This window comes from Lagopus muta, chromosome 7, assembly GCF_023343835.1.
Source record: "Lagopus muta isolate bLagMut1 chromosome 7, bLagMut1 primary, whole genome shotgun sequence".
Taxonomy (NCBI): Eukaryota; Metazoa; Chordata; class Aves; order Galliformes; family Phasianidae; genus Lagopus; species Lagopus muta.
This window is the reverse complement of record NC_064439.1, coordinates 39708013-39729292: the sequence shown is the minus strand read 5'-3', so window position 1 is coordinate 39729292 and position 21280 is coordinate 39708013. Positions and strand designations below refer to the sequence as shown.

At 40.0% G+C, this 21280-nt stretch overlaps 1 protein-coding gene across 1 annotated transcript in view; it reads right to left on the bottom strand.

The window, feature by feature from the left end:
* The window catches only part of CMTM8 (CKLF like MARVEL transmembrane domain containing 8), a 38478-nt gene that overhangs the window by 5040 nt on the left and 12158 nt on the right, over nt 1–21280 (bottom strand). Inside the window, exons 2-3 of the mRNA XM_048950660.1 lie at nt 5131–5304; nt 681–797 (exon numbers count right to left, since the gene is read on the bottom strand). Of these exons, the coding sequence (XP_048806617.1) occupies nt 681–797; nt 5131–5304 (291 nt within the window). The remainder of the gene's footprint in view (nt 1–680; nt 798–5130; nt 5305–21280) is intronic.

The window sequence follows — 21280 nt, the reverse complement described above, 5'->3', positions numbered from 1 at the left end:
TCACCTAATCTGGTCCTTATAAAATTAAAAAAAAAATGGTTTTTTTTACCCACTTTGAATGCTTTGGACTTCCAAATCTAAGTAGAAAGTCAGTAATGTCAAAAACAGTTGGAAGTTACATGATTTTTCAAGTGTTGCCCAAGATTATCAAAAGGTGAGCTTGGAAGTCACTGTAGAAATGGAGGCACCATTTCAAGGCCTTCCCACAGTGCTCTGTGCATGGCTCAGCCAACAGAAATTAAATGCACTTTAACCACATCAGTGCAAAGTCAGCTGGGTTAGTTTAAGCTGCTTTGGAAATTGTGTACTGAAGTAACTGAAGTGCACTGAGTGCGCTGAAGTAACTTTGTGTTCACCCAATTTGTTCACTCTGAGGTAGAGGCCGTAACTTCTGCTAGAAAGCTAGTAATGAATGGAGGCAGGGAGGGGGAAACAGTCTGATCTTAAAGCCACTACAGCCTTTGCATCCGTGACTGTCATCTCCTGGTTGAATTCCTAGTTGCCTTCAAAACCTACAAACTAAATTACAGTTATCAGTAGATTTTGTGTGAGCCCCTACTGCAATCTGCAGCTTTTTGAAATCCAGAATGTGTGCATTTCAACCCTCACATCCAGACAGGCGCTGTTTGGTATCACTTTGTTAGACATACAACTGTGACTGAGACAAAAAATGAACTCACTGAAGAAGCTGCCCAACTGTTGTAATTGTGACTGTCCAGTTCTTTGGTGACTGAAGATGCATCTACAATGGCGGCAATGAGGTACAAAATGAAGGCACTCCCATTAAAACACAGACCCTGTTGAAAAAGAAAATCGAATTAGCAATTCATATGCAAAAACAGTTGTTACCATTTTCTGTTCCAACATTACAAAAATCTCCTCTGAAACACAATGTGCACATCCAATGTACACACAAAATGTGATTCTCGATGATTTTACCCTCTTTTAACTTCCTCTCTGTAAGATTAGAATTTAATTGCTTATTCTTAATATTCATGAACGTTAGAGCACATTTTGGACCAATTGCTTGTTCCATCAAACTAAATACAGAAAAGTTTAATTTAAAGCCAGGTACTCTGATTTTCCAAAATTGAAAACAGGTACACAGATTGCTTAAGCTAAATATTAGGCAGAAAGAATATGAGACTACATGAAAGACAAACAAACAAACAAAACCCAACCCCCCATCTGCAATATTTATTCCACAACTTTGTCTTCATTTTTGAAGGAAATAAAGTGGGTACAATTTTTTTGGTGAGTATTCTTTCACCATTCAGTAATTTTCCCTTCTGCCTGTTTCTGAGAGAAGAAAAAGCAAACAAACCACAACATAAAACGAAGGAGGAAAACACTCTGAAAGGACTACCTGGGTCATTGAAAGACCCATCTGTGGCAGACACTGCATTTTTTCTTCCCAGGAAAAGAGTGAATGTCTCAGGGAATCTATGCTCATTACTATGAATGAAGCAAGGCAGATGACCTTCATCTTACATAAAACTACAGAGAATAATCAAGGACAGTTTATTCTGGTTTTGCATGTCATAGGCAACAGGAAGGCGAACATCTGAGAAAAGGCAAACAAAAAGGTATGCGTTTATTTTTCTTTAAGTAAGTAACTTGAATACTTTGACATTAATTACTCATTGCTTATTGGAATTAGTAACTGAATTTAGACAAAGCCCTAGTGTTGTACATGGTCCCCTCCATTCAGCTTCTGGCTCTATGTTTGCACCTCACAGCATCACACACATATCATAAGCCTTAACTCTGTTGTCCCAGTTGTCTCTAAATGATGCAGACTGGTGCAGCTCCAACTTATTCATTTCCATGGTGTGACCCAGTAGATGCTGGGGATGTACCTCAATTGTTCATGACTGAATTCCCCAATCATGAACTCTGTCACGATCTAAAAAAAAGGAGAGAAATTCAGAAGGCACCCGTGTCTGTCTCAGCAACTCCCTCAGTGCACCAAAACACAGGTCAGCACATTGGAGCAATTGGTGTGGGAGCTCCTCACCTCCTTCTCCTTTGCTTCAGAAAGACCTCAATTCAGACTCGGTGGAGCCTGGCTCACTGCCCCACATTCTAACGACAGACAGGGTTCAAACCTTCCTGAAGGGAAGCCATTCCCCAGAAACTTGCTTTCTCAGCTACGAGCCCTTCCAGAGAGCAGCATGCTGTGCTGTCATCTGTTATCCACTCAGTTTATGAGGTCTGACCAAATTCATGCAAGCTGAAGAGAATTCACATTCTCCTGTGGTTTTAAGTCCTTGCAGCTTCAGGACATTTGGAAAAGACCCACCTACCTACATTTCTGCAGAGAACACAGGGCAGTGCCTCAGCACTCAGCTGAAGCCCAGCACAGGGGACTTGAGGTTTTATTCACACCCTTGTGAGTGGCTTTTATCTCGCCTGTAGCAGCTCATCTAATAAAATACAGTATCTCCCTGTACAAATCACCTCTTCTATCTAGGTATTACAGTAATAAAATATCAAACAGTCAATTTTAGGATAGGGTGCCAAAAAGTGGAAAGCACAACTTCTGCAATGCACTGATTTTCCAACTTCAAACTTGATTGCCTAGAATATTTGTTGTTGTTATTTTTAAATTTCCCGTTCCAAAAAGACTCAATTACCTTGGAAAGCTACAAATCCCTGCAATATCTTGTCATGTAGAAAAAAAAGCACATAATTTTTTAGAAGTGCTGCTTTGGGAAATAACACTGCTAGGGAAGATGGAATGCAATGCAAGCTGATTGGGCCGTTTACTGCCAATATATTACTCAAACCAAATGGTTCATGCTAAATTACCATCTGCTTCTTAAATTCAAATCTACCCAATTTTAAAAGCTTCCATTGATTGTTTTAGCAAAGAACTGGCCCTATTAAGGAGAGTCACTTCTGAAGCACATCCTTTGGGTTAATTTGCAGTAAAGTAACTGCATCTTAAGCAATTTGGTAACGTGCTTAACCTGCAAAAACCCGGTTTGTGGCAGGGAAGTCCAGATGTAACTTTGGATGCTGCATACAATAGGCACGGTTTTAGCTAACTGTTGCCTAAGGAGGAAGAACAATAATTAGCAAAGACCGATACTTTGGGGAATGGGGAGAAGGTGGCTGTAAACTCTCTGAAAAGGTGTGACATTCAAGAGGTGTGTGTCATGCCCTCCTGTATGGGAACTGCTGAGTCACGGCCTGAACCTCTGATTGATCACCTGAGGTGAGCAATGAGTCAGCCAGAGGAGCACAGGTGAAGGCAATTCAGCTGTGCTGCAGGAAGGGGTGGAGGCAGGCTGCATCCTTCCTAGACCTATTTAAGAGCTGGCTACTAGTGGGGAAGGATCTCTTCTGGAGATTGCCTCTGCTGGTGTTTTGTAGGTGAGCCCAGCATAAGGGTAAGCTTTCCATTGATTCTCTTTTGTTATCATTGTCCACTTTGCCTAACTCTCTTGATTATATTGTGATTGTAACATCTTGATATCCATTGATTATACACCTCCTCAATGAAAACATTAAAAACATCTCTCTGAACACGTTGGCCAGCCAGGAGTGGCAGAGGTTCAATTCACAGGCTCCTCCCAATAGCTCTTTCAATACCTCAGGGCAAAAGAAGCTGAAATCCAAGCGTCTTTAGTTTGTTTTGCATTTTTTCTTCAAATTATCTTGTACCACAGAGGGAGAGTACCTTTTGGACCTACACTTGGGTGATCTTATCTACCATACATTTGGAACTCAGAGCAAGAAATATACTCAGTTTCAAGCAGAAATTAATCAAGAACTGCAGCTTGTCTGCCACACAGATCAGGGGCAACTCATTTACTTGCAGCCGTTGCCTGGTAATAGTGTTGAACTGATAAAAGAAGGGTAATAACTAAAACTGTAACAAAATGGATACAAAGATGTTTTCCTTTTGAATGTACTTTACTTACACTTAATGGAATCGGGAAGAAAAAAAAAACCACACGCACTTCTAACCATACCCAGACACATTACTGCTGTAATTGAAATAATCCAACATTTCTATAGCGTTGTTATAGCCTTCAAGGTAATTGCTGGTCGTGAAACTTGAAAACAGAGAAGCTATCTGAGCATAATCCTTGTTGCTGTTATTAGTAATTGCTATAGCTAGCTATTTATTACAGCAACAAAAGGGAAGGTGAAAAGTGTATTCAATTTTAGTCACATACACTGTTTGCAACATAGAAGTCAAATATATTTTATCATAAAAACAGCAGAATTCTCACTAATAGCCCTTATCTAGTAGAAAAAGAGAGAAAAGCAGTATTTCACTGTATCAAACAAATGCAAAACCAAATTTATGTTATTTGCTGTATGGGTTACAAATAGCCAGTTGGCTTATGTGACAATGACATTTAGCATCTATTCTCTTGAAAATCAGCATGTTATGAAAATCACACAAATATATAACACTCATTTGTATAACTAGCAGGATTTCTTTAAATAACAAAAGTTAGACCTGAACTTCAAATACCTGTGAATTTTTTCTCCAATTACATTAGTTGTTCACCTAATTTTCATTTAGTCTTGAGCTAAAAGCAAAGGATTACGTGGCAGGTATTTTACATACATATAACACTAATAATTTACAGCACCATTTTCACTCTAGCTGTACATGGCTAGTGAGACTGCTGCTTCCTCTCTAAGCAACATTTTATTTTCATTTAGCAGAGGAAGACTCATGCTTTAAGATCCGTGGTACCATTTCCAACTCATGGTGTTGATTCCTGTAGGGATTCCCACTGTTTAAGCCATACAACTGAGTCTGTTAGCTCAAACGCAGTGACAGATTCATTCTTCGTGGGATGTAATCACTAAAGGGTGAAAAATGGGCCACTGTGCATAAATGAGTCACACACATTATTAAAAATCAAGTCACTAAATCGATCGATGAACAAAACAGTGAAACGTCACAAGAAAAGTACTTTAAAAGGGTAGTACTGTCTGAGTAGAATGAAGGTTAAACACTGCAGGGATGCAGAGACAGAAATTAGGGGAAACAACTGCAAAAAGCACCAGTACGATTGGGTAACTGCAGCTGTAGGATGCACCAGTATTTTAATCTCTTCACAACCCAGCAAATCCAAAACAACAATGAGCAGATGTATTTACCACTGTGGTCCATGGCACCTGGGGGATCCTGGTGTAGGTCATGGTCATGTAGATGATCAGAAAGAAGACAGTGAGGACCCAGTAAAACACAGCTACAAACATCACCCAGCCAAAGGCTGGATATAGGAAGTATTCTGTTCCAGCGATCAGAGTCCACACCAGCAGCCCTAATATCTGCAAAATTATGGAGAAGAAAGAAATCAGTTACACAGTCTTAGACTTCTTATATTTGTGCTAGGTCAAAGAACACCACCACTGCCAACCACATAGTCATCTCATGAGCCGAGCTGGGGTGCTGTACTGATCTAACTACATACAACAGTAATCTAACAAAACTACACGTAATACTAATCTAACAAAAAGGAAGAACAAATAAAACTGGTTTTGCTGCAGCAGGAGGTTGCAAAAAGAAGGGCAGAAACAATGCATCTCAGTCTTGACTTAGCCCACCTTTCTCTATTATGAGACCATACCTGTGGTGGTTTTACAGCTAGATCTCAAAAGTATTGCTCATTTTAAATAATATTTAAAAAACAGAGAAAACATCATAGATAACTGTGTTTGAATTCTAGCCTGCTAGCTTACATGCATTACTCTGCGGTCAGCAAGAAGCCTATGAAGGACTGCCGGGACCTTCAGGTCCCACCTGCTACAATCATGGGTAACCAAGCACTTGGGGTCTAGGTCAAAATGGTCCATAAAACAGAAACTCTGTGGAGTGTCAAGCACTACAGATGTAAAACAAGTCTCAGAACCTTATAATAGAGGGAGCAGTACGATATCAACAGCCACCTGTAATGCTCTGCTGGACCAGGTTGGGTATATTATTGTATGCCACAGTTCTTGAAGCATTTCCAAAGTGATCGGCCATAAGAAGCAGAAATCCTAATCCATCAGTATAGGGAAAAGAACCTTTCCTCTTGATCCTGAACCTGGCAATCTGTTCACGTCTGACTCAAACAAAATACATCAGCCGGGGATTTTAACATGCAATCTTCTGTTTCCTCTAGGGTTAGCTGATCTCCAGTGCATTAAGGAAGATGCAAACAAATCAGAAGCCAAATGGATGACAAAGAGATTTGCCAAGGGGAGAAAAGCTGTGTGTTTTACAAGGTCTCCAGAGATTATGAAATATTAAATAATTTTTTATTTTAAACCTTTCATATATTTATATATTTAAAAGCATTTTACTGCAATCTGTCCTGGGAACTAAAATCCTTTTGTTTGAAATAAAGCTCACCTCTTTTTGCTATCTGGACTACGGTGAAATTGCCTAGCAGAGATAAGTGAGAGGAAGACAAAATTGAAGAAAACAGCACTTATTAAACAGACAACATCCAGAGCAAAACAGACTAGGAAACCTTCTATGTCAATATCTTGTCTCTGGCAGTGGTTAGTGACAGATGCCTGAAAAAGTACATAAGAATAGATGACACGGCAGTAGCATTTCCGTGGTCTGTCTCCCAGGCTTTCAGGAACCTGTTGTGGAGAGCCTTCCTGAGCCAAGTGATATCCTTGTAGCCCTTGGGAGGGCAGGTCTGCCATAGCTCCATCTGCGTCAGTGCTGGCCCCATTCCCACACAACTTGTTGGCCATGGTACCATTTACTCTGCAATTGCAGAGTTCTGCATGTATTCATAACGATACATTTCTAAACATTACATACGAGATAAAACTATCCTGTTAAACAAGAGTTTACTACAACCTGTCTCGCTAACTTTTAGCAGCTGACACCTATTTACTTTGTCTTCAGTTCATCTTCCAAATTGCCAGACAAACAAAAATCAGCCTTCAATTTGTTGTCTTGGGCATTCACAGTATATTCCCACATAATATTCCTATTTTCATCCACTTCTACACCATGTACTCCTAAAAGAACCACAAAACTGTACAATCTTTTTGTCTTTTTAATAGAAAAAAAAAACACAAAATGGTATTTTAAGAATTTTAATTTCTTGCACCATTTTTTTCCAGCTTAGCAATATCTGGAGCACAAATTTTATGGGGAGTGACTGAGAGAACTGGGATTGTTCAGTCTGGAGAAGAGGAGGCTCAGGGGAGACCTGATAGACTTGATGCACTACAGCTGGCTTGGGCTGGGCTAACAATTCCCAGTTCATGCCAGATACCAGGTGAGGGCAGCATTGCCTCACAAGAACAGTTCTGCTGGCATTAACAGGGTAGTCTAAAATACAAAGTTACCGGCTCAGCAATGCTTCTGAGAGTTCACTCTAATTCTAGTTCCATTCCAACCACATTTCACTAATAGCAGCAATTCGGTTAATAATGCCTTAAATTACACAAACTATACATGATTAGATTAAAAACCAACTCAATTTTAGTGCAGCAACTGCTTTCAGATTATACAATCTTGATAGGCCATTTAGCTCACAAAATGCCCCTTTCTTGCAATACAAAGATGCTTCCTGTTGTGCCCATGCTCATTAATCCAAATTTAAATTCATTATCCATAAATTATATCAATGAATAATTGGTCTCATGCTTAATAAACAGCTATTAAAGACAGATTTATCCTCTCTCTGAGTTGCCGGTGCAACACCATCAAAGGAAACTTGGGAGACAAAGAAAACAGAGAAATGTAACGCCATTAAACACCTAAGAACAACAGTGTGGGTTCTGAGTGAGCTTTAAAAACAGCCAGATAACTTCAGTAGAGCAGTATAGCAGATAACTAACTTCATCACAAATGAGATTGGTCAGAACACCTCAGCATAGGCAACAATTATTTCTGAAAATGGTAAAAACTTTGCAAGCAGCAAGTTATTAAAAAAGAAAATTCCAAAGTTACACGAGACCACTAAACCTACACAACTGCACAGTGCAACTATTCAGACGTGGACCACAGCAGTGGTGGCATTCTCAGTTAACTTTCCTCCAGCAAAACTCTAACCTGTGATTGCTCTCTGTCTTTCAAGAACACTTTAATATTGAAACAGCCGTACATCTTGCTTGTATCTCAAAGAACTGCTTTTAATGTGTGTTTGTAGCTCGCCTGCGTCAATGGCAGACCAATCTGTCTAAGCAACTGAGATGCACCATGGGTTTCTCAGATTTATATTCTTTACCAGTTCTTGGTTCATATGCAGCGTAACTTTGATGGGTTGCATATTAGAGTGCCCCTGACATTTTCAGTTAGATCCAGATAGTCTTACTGCATATTACTGGAGCTGACAGGCTGAAATAATATTTCAGATTTCTTGATTAGATCTGAAAAGGTCAGACCAGCTCATGGTCAACAATTCACTCTCTGTGTAGTTAAATGATATGGCAAACAGTTTTATTGCTGATGTAAACACATGCAATAAATTGATTTAAAGTTCATGCTGGCCGACAGTACCTACAAAATACCTTAGGTGTCAAAGGAACAGAGACAGCTAGACAAGTCTTTCATTATTAGCTTGTCTTTTCAGCATGTTAAATAGTGAGATGGCTTCTGTGGTGTAAAAGCCTGTCTCCTAGTGTTTTGATTGTCCCTTACATTACATGTTTGCTGTTCAACAGATCAGTACAAAGTGGATGACACTCATGCATCTGATGGAACCAAGAATACCACTTCTACTGATTTAGTAACGAGCCTCCCTGCTGGGAATAAGGGCTATGGCTACATCCAAATGGCATCCAAATCAGCTCCTAGTGCACAGAACGTGGCAAATGAGTGACAGGTAAGCAACACTGTAAAGCAGAGACCAGCTGCAGCTCCTGAGGAATGCTCACAGCCACTCAGTGTGTACACAACTAGCTTCATGGCTACAGACTGGCCAGAAGACAAGGAGAGCTCCATTCAGCAACTGGGAAAGGCCCAGATCTCATAATGCTACAATGGATTGCTAATAGCTAAATGTTTCATTTACTGACCAGTCAGAATATGCTTATCTAGAGTTATAGGAGCATACTGTGATGCTGTCAAAAAGACTTTGAGAAAAGGAAGAACAAACATCAAGAAGAAAAAGGAAAACAATGCATGTGGCAGCTGATGGCAGGGGTTGCTGGCTTATCAGGCTAGTGGGGCTTCTGCAGCTGGGTCTGATATTTCAGGTTGGGTGGGAGATAAGGATTTTACTCATCAGTAAATCATAAAGGCAATCAGTTTTCCCTTGTTCATCGCAGTCTATGATTTCACCTTGGATATCTCTTCTGTGATCATTTGGCTGCCAGTTGCCCAGGTATCTCCATTACTGCATTAATATGTCAAATATACTAATGCATACTTCAGCAGTTGGCAGACACCATAAAAAGGAAATAATTCTGTAGCAAAGTCCAATATTATTGAGCGTGCAAGTTTAAAATTGGATGCTTAATTGCATATTCAAACTCTTAAATAAGTGCCATAATTTATCTGCAGTGCTAAGAACTTCAGAAGTATCAGACCACATAGAGATGTGAAAAACAGAGGCTTTGTAGCCTAGCAGATGAGATGCATCTCGTCTCATGTTGCTGGTACAAGCAAGCAAGTAAGAAATAAGAGTGAGCTTCAATCTGTGTATCCGGTTTCGCTTTCAGAGGCAGCCTGAAAACTGCAGAACTGAATTTGTACTTGCAAACTATATTCTAAAAGCCCATGATGTTTTCCGTGACACTGTTCTGGTGATGTTAATGTTGCAAAATCTGCAGTGTTCATCCTGACTGGTTAACACAGTAACACAGTTACAACAGCATATGCATCCCTTTCAAAGAAAAAAGAAGGCTCACTGTGGTAGAACTGGCAGGGAGAAAAACCCAAGGCCTGTCTCATTTCATGAAGTAAAAACTATGTGGCATGCTTGCCTGAAGCTTTCTGTATTTATCCTAGAGATGCTTTCCAAGACCATTTCGGTTAGCCGTATGCCTAAGTATTGTAGGATTTATGCAGCATTGCTACTGGCTGAGATGGAAATGATGGGAGAAGGAGAGATGTGCATTTGCAGAAACAGTTTTCTTCCATACTCAAGGCACCTAAATATGGACAGGCTCCAGCAAACAGAAAGCAAGACGTCTTGCATCTCCTTCCTAAGAAAGCAGATTTACTACCAGAACAAAGAGAAACCACTCTATATTACTGCACATCTTTATTTCACTCTTAAATCACAATCTAGGAGCTACCTCAGCAGCCTATGAATGTCTCACCCTCAGCCTTTTCTTCCCTAGGCTACTCTCAGCCTGCAAAAAAAAACCAACCAGGGAGTCTGCAAGCAAGGAGAGCACAAACACTTCTCACACACCAAAATGAAGGATCGGATACCCTGACTCAAACTGTCCCAGAAGGGAGGTAGGGTGAAAAGATAATGAAAGAGAAAAAAAGGAGGAGAAAAAAGGGTATTCCTTCCCTATTGTTCCTGTAAAATATAGCCAGGACAGTCAGTTATCATAATAGGAAGATTTATTTGCCCTATACTTGATGGATGCAGAATGATTTTTTTCTTCTTGCTAAGACTACATGAAATAAGTGTTTGCACTGCATTTAAATAATCTCTTTAATTGGGGTATTCGAGCTCCCACACAATACATGAAGCCATATCCATCAATTTTGTCCACTGCCACTAGAGGGAGAAAAGCCACTGCTTTTGTAGAAAAACGTTTCATGATCCCTCATGCGTTCCAGATGACCACTGGCAGCAGGCGATTGATTTCCCTGCCCAAGAATCACCTGTCCAAAGATAAAGAATGGTGGTGGGGAAGAGATGGAGCAAGATACCGAAATTACTCTCAGGGCCCCCTAATACAGTACCCAAACGCAGCAGCCTGGAAGTGTGCTCTCAAATAAAGCCAAGAGCTTGGTTGAGTCATATGGAACAGTATGACAAAGCTTTCAGTCAATTAGAGAGCATGACTTTGATGAATTAGAGAGAATGACTTTGATAGTTTAATTCCATACTGACCATGATGCACACAACAACAAAACCAAATGTAAATTCAGCTACAAACTACTCAAAATGGGGCTCATTTATTTGTTTTACTTAAAGAAAAAAAGAAAAAAAACAACACTTGTATTTTAAAATCATATTTTAGAGTCCATGGAGGAAGAAAGACTAAGAAAAAAATATGGTGAAAGCATATGAACAGTAGATAAATGAAATTCCTGTCCACACTAAAGTACAGCTCAACAATCGCTTTAGCTTAATGCTGGCAAATCTTGTTTTGTGTTCAGTCAGAAGAAAAGGTGACTCATATTTGGCTACATTTTACAGAAATGCAAGAGCCTTGCTGACCTACCTTTGAAATGTCAAGCCCATGTTAATTCTTGTACTTTGTAATAATCTAAGCAATACACTGTCTTAGCCTGACTTATGTCTCTGTTTCAGTTGCAAGCACTTTTTGAACATGAAACACTACATCAGGTTGACATCAGCCAGTCACTGCCCTTCTTGTTACTGATAACATCGCATTGGAAGTATTTATTTTGCTGAGATCTCCTCAGTGAAGGAAAGGTCTGAAGTCCACCCAGGCTGTCTTCTTTTGTGACAGCTCTGTGCAATAAACTGCGCTTCTATAGACAAAAATCCTTTGAATTCCTATAGTTTCACAGGTTGTACATCAAATGAAAACAGGCTGCTGTGTTTCTGTTGAGAGTTTTTCAGGGCTTGTCATTCCTAACAGAATTCAGAAAGCCACAGTCCTTGCAGAAACATCCAAGTGGTCATAATGGACACACACAGAGAGTATTTTATGATTAATGAAGTACCGCTCTTAGCATCAAACTCGGCCTTAGCTATGGAACTCTCTCCTGTGTTTGAAAATGTTTCTATTCATAACAAAAAGGTGCAAAATTGAGCCCCTTTTAAAGAAATTTCTGAAAACTGCCAGATTAGTTTTAATATTATTTTTACGCAATCTTCAAACTTTCTGTCACACTTTTGGCTCCATAGCAGCAACAGCAAGCACCCCTCGTGAAAGTGAGGGCTTGAAATGCTGGCAACACTCACCGTTACTGGAAAGTAGAAATCTCTCACAGAGTTGTTTTTTAGGACAGCTTTCACTAGAAAGGAAATCATGGGAGGTGGAAAGTGTCCAAACATGCTCCAGAAGTATGTTTTCCCTACAGTGAACTCTTACTTAGGAGCTTAGTCCAAACCTTCCTACAAACCACACAGAAAACCTGTAGATACAGGATTGAAATTGTTTAAACTCATGCTCACTGGAGAAGATTTCATTCAATAGGGAGGATGGGATGGTCATTTCGCATTGAGAACTCAAAGACCTTCAAGAGCAGACAGACAGACCTCTAATGGCTTTCCCACAGCTCCAAACAGCAAGGAAGTCTTCCCTCAATAGCTCCAATTCCCTAGGAAAGAGCCCCAAACCACCTTCATCTACAGAAAAAGGGCCAGACCTGCTCACACCTGAGTCAGTAGAGAAGGGCTAGTTCTGATAATTAGTATATGATGCTCATTAGCCAGATCAGTCACATGGTGAAGATGTACTTACTTAGCTAAAGCATGTATAAATAAAGATATGGGATTGACATTACAGCATGAGGGTGAGCCACCTTGCAAGAGTGCCCAAGAAACTGTAAAGTCTCATTGGGAAGAACTGTGAGAGGGAAGCACACACTGGCTGGCACATAAAGCATCAAGTTGGAAACACTTTTCTGAACAGAATGGGTGTTGCTATGCTGCAGCACTTACTGGGCATAAAATCAATAGGACCTCAGCACACCCCAGTTTAATGTTGATTTAAGATGCCAACTCAGATGAATAAATCACATGGCACTCCTGTTCTCACCTTCATAGATGAGATCACTGACTCTGCTGCAACTCATCAACTCATATATGAAGAACCTTCTACAATATGGTGCTACAGCTCACTGCAACCAACAGCTGAGGAAAAGAACTCAGGAGGGGCAGAGTAAAGAAATTGTCCTGTCCATCCCAGCAGCATACTACAATACCCAGCTCTTGCTTCATCTGAGAAACATGCAAGGAATGTGTGAGACTGGAGCTAGCGCCGCTCATGCAGACCAAAAAGAAAGAGTGAATGAAAACAACTGAAGATGTTCTCTGGAAAACACATCCCATCCCATAACCATCAAATCTGTGCAAATAAAAAAGGGTTTGCTACATTTACCAAGACTTTTTTTTTTTGTGGAAAAATTATTGGAGGCAGGATAGTGAATATTCATTAATAGACAAAACAAAAAATTGAGCTTGGGTTATAATTTTTTTCTATGTGATCAAAAAAAAGCAAAAAAAAAAAGAAAGCATTAGAAACTGTTAGAAATGGAATAGAATAATAAAAACTCTAACAAATAGTACACCTCACTGTTCTTTACAAATCAGTAGTGTACCTGCACATTGGAAATGTTCTGCTGATACAGGCTGGTTTAGCAGTAGGGATCAGTATTTAAGTTTAAGGACCAATATACTAGTTTAGCAAAAGGAATCAATGAGTGCTTGTTCTAAAACTTTCCATTGTAACTACTTGGTGTGTGAACAGCCTTATTTTTCTCATTGATTCTGCTTCACAGGAGCACTGGAGTCACAATAGACTACTTTTATCTTTGCTGGTACATGGACTTCTTCCTTGGATTTCACATATATTGTTTTGAATTAGAGTGCACTACGATAGAAAGTTGCTCATATGGCCTAAGAAGTAATGGAAATTTGCCAAACTGGGGAAAAACAGCAAAAGGCCAGCCAAATGTCACTGTGATGAAGCTGATAGAGAAATAAAGGGGAGGAAGAAGTTGGTCGTACGGTTACCTTAGATACAACTGTGCATGCCCAGAAGGATACTGGCGTATATTAATGAGTTCTTGAAAAAGAAAGAATATGTATGTCAATGTATTATATTTGTATGTCTTAACTGTTTAAATGTAGAACTTGAACTCTGCGAGCGCATGCTTGATTTGTTGTCTCCTGGTACATACTGTGAGGAATAAGGGAATACCACTTTCTAACACCACGCTGAAGTCAGAGAGTTTTCTTCCCAGATTTCAGATGACACTGCTCATCCCTCTCTCCCATTTCTAAAATGATTCAGTAGGCCTAAGCAAGGCACCAAGAATGGCTCCTGCAAGAAATGAAATTTAAAGCTGGAAAAAGATGACTTCTAATTTTCTGTTCGAGACAGAAGGAGGATGTGACAGAAGTCTGCAGTGCTGGGTGGCATAAAGGGAGCAAGGAGTGGGTTAGGCCTCACAACAGAAGAAGCAGCCAGCTAAACTATCAGACAGAAAGCTGAAAAAACAAGCAGAAGTAAGTGGTATTGCAAATAAAACAGAAAACAAACAAAATAACACAACCCAACAGTAACAAAAAACCAAAATCTGGTAAATATCCAAATTGTGGAATTCACTGTCACAGGATACAATGGAAATCAGAAATAAGAGAGTTTTAGAAAACATGCAAACTCCTAGAAGCCAGGCTAGCCCATGGCTATTACCTGTATACATGACATTCAACACACAACTCTCAGCTCTGGAAATTCCTAAATGCACAACTTGTCAGAAGCCAGTAAACTACCATGGAAGGCTCTTGCTCTGTGAGCTCCCCTTCTCACACTCCCTCATAGGTTTCCAATATTACTGATTATTAGAGACAGATTAGCAGATCAAACAGCCCAATGATCCTATCCATTACAACCACCATGATGCGCTGCTGGTTTAATTGGCCTTGCTTCCCTGCAGGATACCCTGGCAACTGAGCGCTGGAAGCTGCAGAAGTTTTGGCAGACTAGGATGAGACAGCCACACAACACATCAACACAACATGTTTTTTCTAATGTAGGGCTATAAGGAATGACCTCACACACTAGCAAAAAAACTGGCCTGAAAGATACCTTTACCAAATCTATCTTCTCAGCAGAACTCTGGTTGATCATTAACAAGTCATTAAAATGTGTACAAAGCATAAAGATTGGTCCATGTCCCAGGGCACTTTCCACATTAAAGGCTTTAAGGTTTTTGTGGGCTGCATTTGGGAGCACACGTCTGCTTACCAGCTGCCTACCAATGCCTGTAAATCCCAGCTTAACACTTATGTTTTGCCTGAGGAATGACACACACAGAGTTTATATAGGTAATGCACTTTGCCATGCATTACACATGCATTAATTAACTTGTAACATCCTTGCTAGCTATCATTTTATCTATAGAAGCAGCCAGGTCTTTGACGACAATGCTCCTTTATTTGACAAAAATACATTTTTATGCAGGAGACAGCATGATGGATCTTTCCCAGGTCAGTCAGGAGAAAGACCGGAGGTCAGCTTCTCTCCTAAGGCACACAGAGGTGTTGCATTTGACCGGCAATGCACTGCTTCGTGCTATCAGCCGCTCCATCAGTGGCACGGTTTAATGCAAAAATAAAGAGGGGTGGTGCAAAACCTTACTGCAGACAAGCAGCCTGCCTTAAAAAGCACTTACTTCTTTAGAAGGGCAGTCGGTGAAACAGTGGGAAGGCAATGACCTCCACAGTGCTTAATCTCTAAACCTGACCTCGGCCAAGGAGACTGCCTGGCCTCCTCTCCAGCAATCATGATAGATGGGAATAAAAGGGAAGGCGCTGCTCCCTCTTCCTGTATGGCACCACCTTCACGTCCATGAGAAACACCTTCCTATTGTTCACCAATGCCTCTGATGTGAAATTCACCTTTTACAGTCTGCGCAGCTTCCTGACAGCGCTGGGAGAAGCGGTGCTGCTAGGGCCAACGCCACAGGCCACAGGCTGCAGCTGACGGCATCACGCATCTCCAGGCATTGTTCACTGCAATTCCTGCCGTGCTTTGCCCTTCAGCAGCAGACACGAAAAAATGTAAGAGTATATTAGATCCAAACACGAAAGGATTTGCTTTTTCAGGTGTTCTAGGAGGGAATTTTCACTTGGTGATGTTTTTGAGTATGAACTTCAAAGTTCTAAAGCAAAACAGTCACAAAGAAACACACACTACTGGAAGGGACTGATATTCCTCTGTTTCCTAAAAGTTCCTTTTGTGCTTCTTAAGAAACAGCACACTTGATGATCCAAACACCTTCAGTTTTAAAACTAGCAAATAAGTGCCATGCTTTGATCATTTTTTCTTTCTAAAACTCCTGTTATAAGTCATCAGAATAGGCAAAACAACAAGGTTAAGTGTTCTTGTATTTAACATGCAAATATTAATGCATTTTGGAGCTCTAAGTAGAAGCTGTAGCTGATTTCTCTGAGGAATAACGTTCACAAATAGGTCTTTTAAATTGCCCTGGTCCCATACAAGCAGTACAGAAGGAAAAACGCAGCTCATGTGAGCCATAGGGATAATTCATGGAGCTGATTTCTCATGAGTTCTATCATCAAATCCATATGACGCCTGACTTCAAGTTTAAAACATCTCCATGCTGATTTTAATTTAAAAATATCTCTGTACGAAATTATAGATATTACAGATTTGAGAGCTGACATCAGTAGCAAACATCAAGTACTTACATGGAAGAAGTTAAAACAGCCTTGCAGGGTTTCCTTGCTACAATTTAAGGTTCAAAACAAACCTAAGCACAAAAACTGGGACACCGTACTGTCACGTTGTTTTTTAATTCCTGTTTTGAGATTTGAAGTTGAGATTAGACAAGGCAGGGAATTTCTGCGGATGCAAAATCTCATCTTGAGACAGAAAGGGTTTCAGGAGTACCAGTGCATTTATAACTGCAGGATAGGGTCTGCCCCCACCTTCCTCCAAAAGCAGATTTTCAGTTGGGATTTTTTGGATGCCAAGCTCAACATACTACCTTTTGTTTGTGCAAATTTATTGTTTTTTAACATTAGTTCACAAAGATACAGGAGTTTTTCTGAGAGAGGCTGCAGACTTTAAAGGCAAGTAGTCGAGATATACTTCCATTGTTAAAGACCATGGTACAGCCCTGGTGCTCTGGCGTTATGTCTCCTATATAAAGTACCCATACACGTGTGTGTGCAGGCTTAGCTTGTTGCATACACTGAGTGTGTGTTTGTCTTTGGTGCTATCAGGAAGTGCATTCTGAGGAAATGACAACCCTTCCTCAGAAAAATTAGAATGAAAGACTGTTAGCTTCAGTAATCTCTAAATGCCAGAAATCTCCTTTTCTTGGTCTCTTTTATTATGATTTAAACAGGAAAAAAAGCTCATAAGTGAATTCTGAGCTTAGAAAACAGATGACCATATATGTCTGCCTGAACATTGTGTTTTCCCCATTATAGCTATTTATTATCATTATTTTTATTAGTCTATCATTGTTTCTTCAGGACCATAACGGTAGGAAGGTTTGTTCTTTTGTTTCATATAAATGAAAAAAGCTTGAGGTATTTTTTTGTTCTTCTACCTTGCCCTTATCTCTTTTTCTGCATACAGACTTTTCCTTAGGAAGAAGCTTTATAATACTTGATCTTCCTCTCTCCCTTCATCCTCTGAAAAAGTTCAAGCTCCCTGGGCTAGAAAAATACTGGCTTCCCAAAGCAATGATTTGTGTACATTATTTTTCAGATTTGGTGCCCGTGCACAAGTTAAACACACCCAGTCACAAAGAAAGTCACCCTGCCCTCTTTGAACATTAATAAGGTGAACTATTTTTAAATGTGAATTCCTAACCGTGGTTACTTATGAATTAGGACTGATTATTTATGTAGAGCACTTTGTTTAAATGGTGTCTACTTTCTTCAGGAGAACAATGCAGTATACAGCTGCTTTATTAATAATGTCATTGGCTCTTTGTTGCTATTTTTACATTTCCATCTTCCTGTTAGGCCATGTAAATAGAGCTGCCTATAATTAGCGGACGCACAGCATTGTTTCACAAACCCTAACTGCTACATTACAATAGAAAACTCATTACTTCTTTGGAAATAATTTTACTTCATAGTTATGAGGCTGTATGACTGTGTGTAATACGGTGCAATGGGAAAAACAAAGAGAATATCTGCTAAGAAAGCCTATTGCTGCATTCTGTTTCTACTCAAAGATCAGCAACACCTTAAATGCTTTTTTTTCAATTTTATTTTTAGAATGAAACTATTTTTTCATTTCCAGCTGGACACGTAGAGATTGGTTTTATAAAAAAAGAAATTTAGCTCCCTGTGAGAGGAAGTCCTCCAATCAGCAGAAACTGAAGCAGTTCCCCCTTGCCTGACCAACTGTAGAAATGAAAATGAGCCTGTGTACAAACTTGCTGTATTTCTTGACTATGTCAATATCTAGACCCGTATATAAATGTCCAACCCCAGGAACCATTTTCCATGTTTTTAGGTAAGGACTCAGGATTTTACAAAGACCAAATCACACACTGTAGAAGCACCTCCCTGAAAAATCCTTTTTCTTACCTGAGAAAACTGTTTTCCTTCTTGAATGTATTTTGCATATAATGTGACAACACAGAAGAACAACATGCTTACATATATTTTATATTTGCACACGATTTTCTGGAAGCATTTCCGTTCATGTAGTTCACATTCAGACCTTTATGGCCACGTGAGCATCGCACAAAGAATTCAACCTACAGAATGCTCTTTGGAAAGAGATGTGTTAATGAAGACATTGCACATGATAGGATTAATCTTATGGAATCATGGTATCACAGAATCACCAAGGTTGGAAAAGCCCTCTGATATCACCTAGTCCAACTATCAGCCCATTTCCCCCATGCCCTCTGCCCACGTCCCTCAGTGCCATATACACACGGTTCTTCAACACCTCCAGGGACGGTGCCTGCACCACCTCCCTGGGCAGCCTGTGCCACTGCCTTACTGCTCTTTCTCGGAAGAAATCTTTCCTAGTATCCAGTTTTCTCTCTAAATAAGCTGCCATGCTGCCAATTGCACTAATTGCTGAAAACCTCAGCCTCACTTCAATCTGAATTTGTGTAATGTCACTTTCCAGGTATGTCCTTTTCTCATATGTCTGTTAGTGCTGATAAATTAAATATATCTTTGTACTGAAAGCTGTGTTTATAAGTCAATGAGACACAATTGAAGGAGAGAGAATCATAAATTTATGCATGAGTTTTCCTTATTATCAGTAGCAGTAGAAAAGGGTTTACTATGAAGGAATCAGGAACAGGGAATATACAAAATTTTCAGACAAGTCCTATTTAGGAGCCATTATCACTCTTCTACAATTAATATTCACAGAGCAGTTTGGCGTGCAAAAGCAACTTTAAGATGAGCAATTCTAAACAAGTGAAAATATTAATGCCAAAGGCAGAAAATTAATTGGTCAAACTTGAAAACAGAGACTGTGGATCAGACATACTCTTGGAGCAGTCCTTGTCACCTTGCTCCACAAGCTCATTTTTTAGATTCTGCAGAAAAAAGCCCGCAAGCTTGAAGGGCTTCCCACAACGAGCCTGCTTCTTGTGATAAATACTCAAGTGGTGCACGCAGCATTGGAGAACAAAGTAAAAAAGCTCCACAGGATACCTGACACTTGAAATTCAAACTACCAAAGTCATAAATTAAGTATATATATGCCTGCATGTGAGCGAGGGTGTAATGTTCCCCCAACTGCTTCAATGGGCTTTCTGTAAACAAAGAACAAAACAACTGGCTGCAAACCTCAGCTTTCTAGTGCAAGGAAAGCAAGTTTCCAATCAAGAAAAAAAGCCTTCATGGCCTGAAGACACTGGCTTATTCAGATTTAAATAAGTTACCAGAGATGATTTAATGCCCCTCAAGTCTACTTGACTTTTCTGACAGGTTGCTGCCCCACAAGGGTGACAGCTGCACACAAAGCTGCTCATGAATTACTGCACACTGCTGCTCAGCATACTCAAGGTAAACAAATCACTGGTTTGGGTTATGGCTGCACACTGAACTGTGAGCAGCAGCCAACAGCATGGCACAGAGAACTTTTAAACTTTCTGCATGACAGAGCTACCAGCCTGGAGTTGGAGCTTCTGAATTTTCCTCCTGTAGCACATGAACAGAAAAATCAAGAAACGTTCAAGAACAATGAGCCCTTCTTGGCTGTTGCTCTCCCTGTGGCATTTATGCCTCACTCTCCCCAAAAGAAAGCTAATAACCCTTGAGTTTTATGCATATTCAACTCCATTACTGTCTCTAAATCGTATTTTCCAACAGAGACTTCAAGACATCTGCAAACCACTTGGGTTATCATGGATTAATACATGAATCCCCAACCTTTTGGCTTGCCTGGGCCACACTGAATGAAGAGGAATTGTCTTGGGCTGCATAAGTTGCTCCTAAAGTAATATCTCTTATTTATTTCCATGGAAACCACAGCACAGTAACACTATTTGATAGAGCAAATTCTCAGCTACAAAACACTGTTTCTCAACATAGTCACCACCATTAGCTATGCATTTTCTCCAGCAATGAAGGAGGTGGTGACTTACTGTTGCCACTGCTGTAACACACCACCCCCCACCTTGCTGTGCCACCATCCACCGTTTGGTCCTCACAGACATTCACCAGGTGCTGATGAATGTCAATGTTTGCCATTTTTTTCCGCATGGAGGAATTCAATTCCACCCTTTTACTTCATACACACTTCCATGTCAGATGCCATTCTGTCAGACTGCCCCTCTGCTGCCATCTGTCACAAGGCAACAACACGTAATGGGATATTGGTGGGAGGGTTAAGCCTCTGCTGCCAACATGTACCACCAACATCTGCATCTGACATCTTGGGCCAATGTAATGAAATAGGAGGCATAACTTTCAGAGCAACCCTCATAAAATACACAATATTACTAATGTATACGTAACAAAACACCTTAATTTCTAATATTTTTCTTAAAATGTTAATAAAGAGATGAACAAAACCATAAATCCAGTGGGATATTTGAACACGTTTTTGTGACACCAATGCATCAATCAGGTTTAGCGGCAGTGGCTGCAGTTCTTATTAAGCTCTCAAGGTGTTCTTCGGAGATTTTTGATGAAATTTTTCTCTTCCTATGCTTCATCCTTGAAAACAGTTGCTCACAAATGTGCGTGCTGCCAAAAAGTGATGACATGAATAAAGTGTGATTGTAAAGCAAAGGATATTTTTCTCTGTTAAGACAAGGATTATGAAAGACTGGCAAAGAGACATGATCAGATTTTTGAGTTGAATATCTGATTGCAACGCTCTATGATCCATTTGAAAATTTCCAGGTCATGTATTTACATGGACTGAAAATGGTGTCACAAACATAAATTGACATTTTTTTTTTTTTTTGCAGTCTTGAAACCTATTCTCAAATTCCTTC